The 10,975-nt window shown below is 49.2% G+C and overlaps 1 protein-coding gene across 1 annotated transcript; it reads left to right on the top strand.

Annotated features, from left to right (window-relative positions):
• The first annotated feature begins 8,611 nt into the window (after positions 1–8,611).
• Positions 8,612–9,634, top strand: LOC111933661 (G protein-coupled receptor 35-like). Its single transcript, XM_023933315.2, has one exon. The coding sequence runs from the start codon at positions 8,645–8,647 to the stop codon at positions 9,575–9,577; it is 933 nt and encodes a 310-aa protein (XP_023789083.2). The 5' UTR covers positions 8,612–8,644; the 3' UTR covers positions 9,578–9,634.
• The last annotated feature ends 1,341 nt before the right edge of the window (positions 9,635–10,975 follow it).

The following is a 10,975-nucleotide window of genomic DNA, read 5'->3' on the forward strand; positions in this document are numbered from 1 at the left end:
CCCTGCTCGCTCAGTGCTGCGAAGGGGAGCAGCCACCACCACCACGTGGAGTCTTTCTTGGCCAACTTTCACACCCAAATTTTGGGGTTTTTGTTTCCCTAGACAAGGGGGAGGTCTGGAAGAGGGAGGCCCATGGAAAGCCTGTGTTTGCTGGGCAGAGCTGTCAGTGTTGTCAGGGTTCTGGGCAAAAGGGTGAGTTTGGCACCAGGGGGTTGGAACTGTTGTGCTATGTTGAGTTCTTACCTTTGATGAGTGGTTGGATAACAGGGTGATCAAGTAAGAGTGAAAATGCCGTGGTGTTCATCAGTGGCTCTCTGTGGGTGCACAGCTTCACACATATTTTAACTCTGAGGTGCTGAAAGCCAGGATTTCCAAGCTCAAAATTAAATTTCAGTGTCAGAGGCTGGAGCTGACCTTACCAAACCACGTTTCCCTTCTTCCTGTCCATGCAAGTGAGAAATATGCACATCTCACAAATGTGTTTATCAGCCAGGTTCATGTTCTTTACTTTTCTGTTTTATTCTTTGAGCACAGTGTGTCAGCACAGCCTTGCAAAGGGGAAACGTTAAGATTTATATTTTTTATAGATATCTATAGATAGGCTTATATGTCTCCCTGGCCTGAAAAGCAAAGCAAACATGACCAACTTACTGTTTTACTCTACAAGGCAGCCCTGCAAAGGTTATCACTCCATCCCATCTCTGACATAATACATTTTCTACTTGTGCAGAGGCAGATCTGTGGCTCACACCAGCCAGCAGGACCAGGGTGTCACTGCCTTCAGTCCAATGGCACAAGGTAATTTTTGCTTTTTTGTCCTTTTCTGTGGCTTTTCTTTGCATGGCTCACCTCTCCATCAGAACAAAAGGGTGTGTTTCTGACATGCAGTAATGAGCATGAAATCAAAATGTAACTGTGGAATGATTATTCTCTGCTAAACCTCCCTTTCCAGTCAGTGAGCTCATCTGCCTTCAGGAAATACTGAATCAAAGGGTGATTCTAAATCACTATTCCTAAATATCCATTTATTAAAGTCATTATTTCTAAATTTCTAAATTTACTTTAATTTTCAGGAAACGAAAACAGATCTAATATAACAGTGAATTTTTGGTACAGAATCATCATCACCTTTCCAAATGAGGTGTGACCAACTTGAATCTAATTTATCACCTCTTCCTCGCCAGGTTATCTCTGGTTCTTAAATGATGGGGCAATTATCTTTCTGAAAAGTGGATGTTTACAGAGCATTCTCCCTCCCTGTACCTCTGATGGCTTTCCTGCCTCCTGCAGCAAAAGTTTCCCAGTTTAAAAACCTCTGAGCCAAACTGCTCATTCTCATCCCCATTATGAAAAACAAAATAGAATGGGCTTTAGAAGGCAAGTGGAAAAAATGAGCAGGGGGAAGAAGGGTGATGAATCCAGTGAGTTTCAGGAAGACTTTTATTTGAGGAAACCAGCATACACATATTCCAGCCTAGTCTGTGCTGGTAATGCCTGGAAGACTGAGAGCAAAGCAGTTCTATAGGCAAAGTCCAAAAGTATAAGCAGAAGCCTCTAACACCCATAGGTACTACATTGCAGGAGTGATGCTTCTCCCAGGCTGAAAGTGCCTCTGTCCAAATGCAGAAATGGGGAGGATAACTGCAGGCAAATTACAGACTTCTGGTGAAAGCCAGGGATAAATTGATTTGCTCTCCTGGGACTAGACAAGGTCAGAGTGCGGGTTACAATTACCAGACCTACTTCCACTTTCCTCTGCTGCTTCACATTAGCAAACCCCATTTTTTTCAAAAATCTTTTTTTTGAGTGTCTTGTGGTTGAGAGAGAGTGATAAAAAAAATCTGGTGGAGCTCATGAAGCATTAGATGTCTCCACTCAAACACAGAGCACTCAGAAACAAAATGATTCTTAGAGAGAGGGAGAGAGAGAGAAAGAGCAAAAGGGAGTTTTTCATCTCCAGAAATCAATATTGTGAGTCCATAGCATCAACATAATGAGGCAGGACAGGCTGGAGTGCAGCCTGAGGAGCACTGAGGATGCTCAGTATGGCCTGGTCATACATAAAATAATTCAAAACAGAGGCACCTGTGGGATTTCTTTGTACAGCATTGTACAGGTGGGTATTGCTGCAGCCCACCCTGAGTGAAGCATGGCTGGTGCAAACACTGCCATCCTTAGCCCACCTTTGTTTTCCTCCTCCTTAGACATATGAGTGTAAACTGTAAACAAATTAAGCTTTGAATGTGGAATATTAGTGAAGCTGAAGACCTTCCAAACCCAATGGATTGAATAACGAAGTGACCTTTCAAACTGATTATATAGGAAAGAGATGTTCATGACTGAGAGAGGGGAAGGGGGAAAAAGCCCAAACCAGGTTTAAGAGTGTTTTTACCTTGCTGTCATGGAACAGCTGGTACCTTCAAAGGTTGCCCAGGCTGGCTCGTGAATGTTTGCAGCATCCCATGTAGGTGTTGCCCTGTTTCACACCACAGCCAAACCCACTTTGTTTAGTCCTACTCAGTAACTTGTATTTTAGAGGAACACAAACAGATGTAATCTGTACCAGTTCAGCATCTTCCAGCACTGAGATCTGGTAGGAGACAGGTGAAAAAGGCCAGGTGCTCAGGCAGACCCAGCACGAGCAGCCTTCTCCTGTCTTCTGTGGGGAATGAATCCTTCCATCCAGGCTAGACACTGCTGCAGGCAGGTGCCACTGTCACAGCCTGACCTTCCCCCAGTGCTGCTTGGCTGCCACCATCCCAGAGGTCCTCTGCTGCCATGTCTGTGTCCCCTGGCCCCTTCCAGTGGTGGAGCTCATCAGCCCAGACGCTTTGGCCAGCCTGTATCCATCCCTGTCCCACATCCATGGTCTTCTCTCTCCAGCCACCTCACCCTCCTGCTTTACACCCCTCTTGGGGGCTCTTTCCTAGGTCACCACCTCCAAATCAGCTGGAACTCCACAGGCTGAGTTCCATCTCTTTCTGGCAGTGGCATTTTTTAGTCCCCACCATCAACTGCATCCCCTGCAGACTGTGGCGGCACAAAGTCATTTTCCATTGCTGCTCATCTCCTCACCTTTCACAGGTGACACTCACAGTGTGCTCTTCCCTTCAACACTGCTGTCTCCCTCAAATGTCACCCTTCAGGAAAGGCAGAAAGAGCATCCAGAGAACTGCAGGCCCTATGGTTCCTTCAGCTGAGGAGGAACAACTCCATACACCTGCACAGGCTGGGGCTGACCCCATGGGAAGCAGCCTGGCAGAGCAGAACCTGGGCTCCAGGGAGAAATCAAGCTGATGGTGAGCCAGCAGTGTGCCATGGCAGCAGAGAGAGGTAACAGCAGCTTGAGAATGAGCACTGCCAGCAGCTCAAGGGAGGTGAATCCTGCCCCTCTGCCCAGCACTGCTGAGACTGTCTCAGTCTATCACTGGGCCCCACCAAGCACAAGAAAGACCTGGACTCACTGGAGCAGGTCTAAGGAAAGGCCACAGAGGAGATTAAGGGACTGGAATATCTTTTGTATGAGGAGAGGCTAAAAGAGCTGGGACTATTCAGCCTAGAGAAGTCTCTCAAGGATCTGATCCATGTGTATAAACACCCAGTAGCAGGGAATAATCTTTTTTTGTGTTTAAACAGACTTTCCTATATTTCAGTTTGTGCCTTTTGCCTCCTGCCCTCTCCCTGACACTGCTGAGAGGGCAAGAGACAAAAGGCACAGACTGGAATACAGGAAAGTCTGTGAAAACATAAGAAAGTTTTGTTTCAGAATGATCAAGCACTAGAACAGGCTGCCCAGAGAACGTGTGGGAATATCCCTCAAACTGTTCAAAACCAAACAGGGCATGGCCTCAGACAGTGGTTCTGAGCAAAGGGTTGTTGGAAACCTCAGGAGGTTCCTTCCAGCCTCACTGATGGTGGACAAGGCCATCACTGTGTGCACTAACTCAAAAAGAACCCACAGCATCAGCCTCCTTAGCAAATGCAGCTGCAGCTACCACAGGCAAACAGCTCCCACCACCTTTGCTTTGTGGCTCTCTTCACACAGGTCTTTCCTGCCCCTGAACACCTGCAGTGACCCTCCTGTCCCTCTTAAACACCGTGACCCCAAGAGCCACTGCAGCATTTCGTGTCACCGTGCTTCCCTGCCCCTCCTCCACAGCAAAATGCCAGATGCTACCCAGGGCTCTTATCAGCCTGCTTCACAGGCATGTGTCGTGGCTCCTGCCTTGCTGCTCCTCCCGTGACAGGCACACCCAGGACTCTGGATGCCTGCTTGCCTCCTGAGGGCTGTGATCAGCACGCACATCTCTGTGGTTATGGGATGGCTGCAAGCTCAGAAGCCTTGTGGTGGAGTTTTATCTTCCGGATGCTGTGCCTGGTGCTCTCCCCTGCACAGCCTCGTTTGACAGCTGTGCTGCAGCGCTTCCTTTGCCTGCTGCCACCCCGTGCCTCCCGAGCCAGGGACATGCCAGCACCCTGCCATCCTTTGCTGTGAGAGCCCGAGCTCCAGCCAGCTGCTGCTTTTCTCTCAAGCTCCCACAGCCAGGAGAGCACTCATCCTGCTGACTGAGGAGCACCAGCGCATCACTGCAACAAAGAATGCAACAGCCGGCCAGGGACCAAGGCTGAGTGTGCAGTGAAGCAGTCCCCACTTGCAGCTGATTACTGACACCAATTAAAAGCCCATTACTGAGCCCTTTGGGGTTTATGGCTCTGCCTGCCCCCTCCACTTCTGTCAATGCAGAGTTTACCAGTGAAGCTCTTTGCCCCCCACGTGGGATGTACCGAGGCCTCGGTTTGTGTGCCAGCTGGAGCTCTCTGATGGTTTGGCTGTACCTGTGCTCAAACAGGTGCAGGCCAGAGCCCTCATGCTGTCCCCATCACGAGTGCAGCATTTGGGGAGGGTTGGGAAGGCTTTCCTACACTACTTGCCAAGCTGCTCCGTGTGCTCACCTCCCTGCCCAGAGCTGTGCAAGCACAACTCAACACTCAGGTGTACCTTGAGCTGCATGGGGCGATCCAGACCAGGTACTGCACCTTCCTGACTTTACCTAGCTTAGACTTTGGTGCAGCATTTCAAATCCCCACTTGCTGAACATCTCTGCCAGCCATCAAACACACCCTTTCAGAAACCGCAGAGCGGCCAGCTCGCTGAAGTAAAGTAGTGCCACCATTGCTTTGGCCAGAAGGCTGGCATTCAAAACCTGACTGATGTGAAATCTGCTCTTACGCAGGAGGAGGAGGTGCTATGGAAACACTCAAGTATCAGGGAGCTGCTGGTGTCAGGCACCTGCCCTGCACAGGCAGCCCGTGCCCGTCCTCCAGCCCCGCTCGCCCTGCCCGGGCTGCACAGAGCCCGCGTGCCCTGCCTCGGTGGCACCTGCTGCTGGCTCTGGCACATTAAATCTGCAGGTAACATCACTTTGTTTCCTTCTCTCTTGCTGGCTCTGGACTGCTGAGCAGGGTCCTGCTGTGCCTGGGGGGAGGCAGAGGAGGCTTTGAGCGTGGTTTCTGCAGGGCAGCGAGGTCCCTGCGAGGCAGGAGTAGGGTAGGTCGTGATCTCTGAGTTTCTGTTCAGTTTCTGTTCTTACTCCAAGGTATTCCCGGGGTACTTTACCTAGAATATCACAGCAGCAGAGAACTGGAAGTCAATTCATCCCAACATGGGAAACAAGTGATTCTAACAAATTTGTTTTGTCTAAGAGGATCCCTTGAGCATCTATCAAAGCAGATAGATCATGGCTGGGGTGACCATATTACAGTTTTCCAGGGATGCAGTGATAGATGAGCCTGAAAGAACACAAGCTGCAAAAAGGAAAAGAAAAAATTGCTGTTCTTGAGATCCTTGCACTTGAGAGAGGTGTGAACAGCAGCAGGAGGGTTGGAGCAGGCAGTCTGCAGATTTCTTTATGCTATTTGGAAACAGAGAGGAAAAGCTCCTCACCGAATATGTGCTAAGAGCCACCCCTTCCATTTAAAAGAATTTGTTGTCATTTATTGGTGACAGGGCTGTTGCCATGGAGGTGGCAGGTCTGAGGGCAGCTGATGCAGATGATGCTGTGCTGTACCCAACTTCAACCCCATTTTCCTTCTTGCTCTCCCTCTGCTCAGTTCCAGGTTCCCTCCCTCGCCCACCAGGGCTCCCATGCTGTCCTTAGCCATTTCACCCACCATATTTACCCTTTATTTCACCCACCATATTCACCCTTTATTTCACCCACCATATTCACCCTTCAGCCCTTGGTGCCTGACCACTTTTGAGCTCTCCCCAGAAGGAAGGAGGAGGATTTTCCATGCAAGACTCCCCCTTCAGTGCGTCTGCTTTCCTGCTGGAAAAACACTGGCTGCCATCCACTGTGCCTTCAGCCTCTCATCCTTGCATCTCTTCCTCCAGCCTCTCTCTTCAAGGTCTGGCAGAAGCCTCCTGCTTCTTGAGCTGCTGGAGGAAACAAGCTCAGCCCAGGCCTTCCTCCCCAGATGCTCAGCAGCTTCTGTGCTGGGGGACAGCTGCTGGCCAGCTCTCCCCAGCCTATGGTGGGGATAGCAGGACACCCTGCACAGTACCGGTGACCTTGTCTGTGGAGCCCCAGCCTTTCCTGGTCTCCCAGCAGCAGCAAGATGCTGTTTCACAGCTGTCTCCATCCCTTTGTCACAGCTGTAAGTTGCAGCCTAGCCCCTCTGATGCTGCAGGCATTTCATCTACCCCACCAGATACATTTCCAGCAGCCACAGGATATTCTAGCTGGTCAAGCTGCATTTCTTTAAAGAGTTTTTTCCTCAGTCATACCTTATCAATGCTTTTGTGTCTGCTTTAAACCCTCTGGTCATTTCCTCCATCCTCCTCCCAGCCTCTGGACTGGCCTGGGGCACTTGTGAGCCCTGCTGCTGGGAGCTGCACTGGGCCAGGTCTCCATCTCCAAGGGCAGTGATGGCCAGAGCCCTCTGATGCTGCAGAGCCCAGCAGTGTGGTTTGCCTGTGCTGCTCCTCTGCAGAGGCTGCAGCTGGCACTGCAGACCAGGGCAGTGACAAGAAACCTGGGCACCAGTGCAGCTGTCAGACTTCTGCCTCGTGCCATAAGCAGAGACCATAACCAGTGACAGCTCCCTGCTGCTGTTTCCATAGCTCAGAGAGGTTTTCCTCAGGGGACAAGTGTCCCCTTCCTCACAGGGTACAGGCAGTGAACAGCAAGCCTCTGTTGGGGAAACCCAGACCTGAGCATACAAGAACAAGTCACACTAGTGTCTGCTATTGCCTAAGACACTTGCACATCCGCCAGAAGCTGAGTTATTTGTGTATTTTTCAGTCACTTCAGAACTGAATTCTGATTTACAGGCAGTGCTCTCACCAACTGGCCACAAGGTCTGCATTGCTGGTGGAGGCAAATAACTGCTACACCAGGCAGACCTGGTGTCTCTTCCCTACGGGATTTCACCAGATCCCTCCCCACTTCACTCCCCTGTTAGAGTGCTAAAACACTTATTTTACACTTATTGAAAGCTTGTTTGTTTTTTTTTCCTGAAGTGCATTTAGATGCAAGCAGAAGTGACAGATACTCAGAATCAGCAGTTTGAAGAATTGTTTCACGTGCATGTCACACAAAGCCACTTTGCACAGGATGGGCTCTGCTGAAAGATGATTTTTATCAGCCCATAAACTCACTCTTCACACAACTAATACTCTTGCAAAACATCTTGTAGCCAGTGTGACAGAGGCCCAACAGCTACTGCTCTAACATGGATTTCTGAGGGTGGCTGGGTGCCTGCCTGGGGCAGGAGCCATCTCATTCAGCCCTTAACAGCAAGCTCCTTGTTCTGCAGTGGTGTTCCCTCTTCCAGAAGTGGCTTTCTGCTTTGCATCTGCAGACTCATACCCCCTCCTGGAACAAATGGGCTTAAAATTAGGTTAATCCTTCCATCCTCCGTTCCTCTCCTGGAGAGGTGGAGAGCAGCATACCTCACTCTCTCCCTTAGGGTTTTGAGCATGCCTTTGGGAGAGCAGGACTGCAGATTCAGCTGTTTTCCTCAGCTTGGAGAAGGAGCTCTGGGTTCACAAGGCTCAGAAACCTTCCCAGTTAGAGCCAGAGCATGAGGATTTCTATCAAGTGACATCTGCTACACACTCCCAGCCATTCACTCCCGATCTGAATCCAAAACCAGCAGGACTGACAGAAGAGCTTTTGCTCATGGGTTGTGCTGGGCTTTAGTTTTGGTTTCTGCAATCCCTGCCTAGCTCAACACCAAGGTAAGGGTAATTTTACATCATCTGCACAGACTGTCTTAAGGAATTAGTGTTCACCTTGTCACAGGTTGTGCCCACTACCTATGGGGGCTCTTCTTAGTGCTTTGTTGCCTCCTGCCCTCACACACTTCAAGATCTCCCTATTTAATAAAGGCTGTCTGCCATGTCCTATTGGAGATGTACACTGAGACACACTCATAAACTGAGTGAACTTAAAGTTGCCAAAGGATGCCAAAGGATGCCACAGGCTGATTGAGAAAGACAGCTCTGTAAAGCTCAAATTCACATTATTAACAAAGGACATATATACTTACATGTGCTTCTTTTACAGCTGCAAAGAGGTCTTACCATGTCCTTTCCAATTTCAGGTCTCAGAACATCATACAACATCTGTACCTCAGGACAATGAATGTGTCCAACAACTGCAGCACCACAAATCTAGAACTGCATCGCCACATTCGCCTCATTGAGTTTGCTCTCTATAGCCTCATTTTCTTTTTAGGAGCACTATTTAATGTCCTTGCCTTCTGGGTATTTTCCTGCAAGATGAAGAAGTGGACAGAAACCAGGGTGTATGTAATGAATTTAGTCTTTGCAGATTTCTCTGTCATCTGCACCTTGCCTTCCATGGTTTATCTGCTCTGGAAGAAGTCAGCCCGAGGGGAGCTCTGCCAGTTTACAGAGATAATGTATTTTATCAACATGTTAGTGAGCATCTACATCATTTCATTCATCTCCATCGATCGATACATTGCCATAAAGCACCCTTTGAAAGCCAGGACCTTCAGGTCCCCGTCAAAGGCTGCCCTCCTCTGTGGGCTTCTGTGGGTTTTGGTGATAATCGGTGCCACCATCCAGCTCTGGCAGAAACACGAAGCTCTCTGCTTCCAGACCTACGCCCCCACACCTGCTGCTCTCAGCCTGCTGGCCATTTTCTTCGTTTTCACTCTCCCATTAGCAATCTTGACCTTCTGCTCCACAGAAGTCATCAGGAACCTGAAGAAACATCTGAACACGAACTCACCGGAGGAGAAATCAATCCAGAAAGCTGTACACATCGTTTATGCAAATCTGATTGTATTTCTGATATGTTTTCTGCCAGCCTGCCTTGGGCTATTCGCCAGGTTCATCATGGAGAATGTTGGAGCTACCTGTTTCCAGCTCTGTGTCATGGAGAACTTCTCCTCCATGATGAGGTGCATCGCCACATCCAACTGCTGCCTCGATAGTGTCTGCTACTACTTTGTCACCAGGGAGTTCCATGAAGCCTTTCTACAGCCCAAAGCCAGCACTCAGAAAACAGATGCAACCCACCCCTTGCAGATACAGCCTTGCTAAAGGGAAAAGGGAAACAAAACCCACCCCCGACATCTGCAACATAAAGAGGAAATACAGCTTCAGGGCTACTGGGATAAGTATTGCTCTTTTGCTCTAGCAAGTTCTTTATTAGGTTTAGAAATGGATAATCTATGTTTCTATTAAACAAATAGGTCACAGAGATGTGTAAAAGCGTGTATGTAACCACTTGTTGTTAATGTGCCTCCATTCCACCCTTCAGCACCTACTTGTTACTCATACAGGAAGACAGGTGACCCATGTACCTTCTGCAGCTAAAGTCCTTCTTGCCAACATGTACAAATGTATATATTGCATTTTACCACATTGTGTATTTCAGGTTGTTTGCATTATTAAACTAATCCACTTTATGTTTATCCCGTTCCTTTGGCAGGCTGGGGTGGGTGGCTGTTCAGGTGGTTCTGGCACATTATTAAGTACATTTCTCTACAAAACATGTCCCTAAGCTGGTCTGACCTCCTTCCCCTTCAACTCAACAGGTCAGACAGGTGTGAAGGAACACTTTTGGGATGAAAGCAACACTTGTCCAATGCCATAAAGGCACAAAGCTCTGTCAGAGCTGAGTCCTCCTGCCAGCTCCCTTCCAGCTGCCCTGCTGAGCCCTGGCCCAGAGACACCTCCTCAGAACATCCATCCCTGCAGGGCAATTCCTCCCACACACAGGAAAGCCATGTCACTGCTGCCTCGGTGTTTGCTGCCCTCGAATTGCTCTGCCCTGGTTTGTTTTGTGGCACCAGACCGACCACCAGGCTCGCAGCTGAGGCTCACAGTGTCACCCCAGCTGAGCCCAGCTGCCCACAGCCTGCCCACACTGACACCCCAAACATTTCCATCAGGAAAGGGTATTTTTCCATGAGTCAGCACTCTAGAAAAGTCAGGGGAGAGAGGAAGTGGATAAATGCTGCCTAGAACTGTTTTTTTTCTTTCTGAAAAACCCCCAAAATGGTGCTGAGCTCTGCCCCAGCAATGCTCAGAGTGTTCCACTGGTGTGGGGGAGTCTTTCCTGCCCACAAACACATCTTCCCCTGTGATCAACATCTGCCCTCCGTGAGCCCACAGCCAACGCCTGCTCTGCTGCTGTCACTTGGAGAACGTGAGCTCCTGCCTTGGCTTTGCACAGCCTGCTTTTTGGTAGCGGGGGGGCCACAGAGGTGGCTTCTGCCAGAAGCTGCCAGAAGCTTCCGTCATGTCCAGCAGATCCAATCCCTGATGGCTCTAAGGATGGATTTGCTGCTGGCCAAGGCTTGGCCAATTAGAAAGGTTGGTAACATCTCTGTGATAACAGATTTAAGAAGAAAATCAGAACACAAAATTCAGAACAGCTTTTTCTAGCCAGAGAAGAGGAGGAAGTGAGAACAGGTGAGGGAAACAACGTGGAGA

This window comes from Cyanistes caeruleus, chromosome 10 (genome assembly GCF_971803275.1).
Source record: "Cyanistes caeruleus chromosome 10, bCyaCae1.hap1.1, whole genome shotgun sequence".
Lineage (NCBI taxonomy): Eukaryota > Metazoa > Chordata > Aves > Passeriformes > Paridae > Cyanistes > Cyanistes caeruleus.

Excerpts from the sequence above, each read along its gene's own strand:
- LOC111933661 (XM_023933315.2), top strand. The coding sequence starts at position 8,645 with ATGAATGTGTCCAACAACTGCAGCACCACAAATCTAGAACTGCATCGC.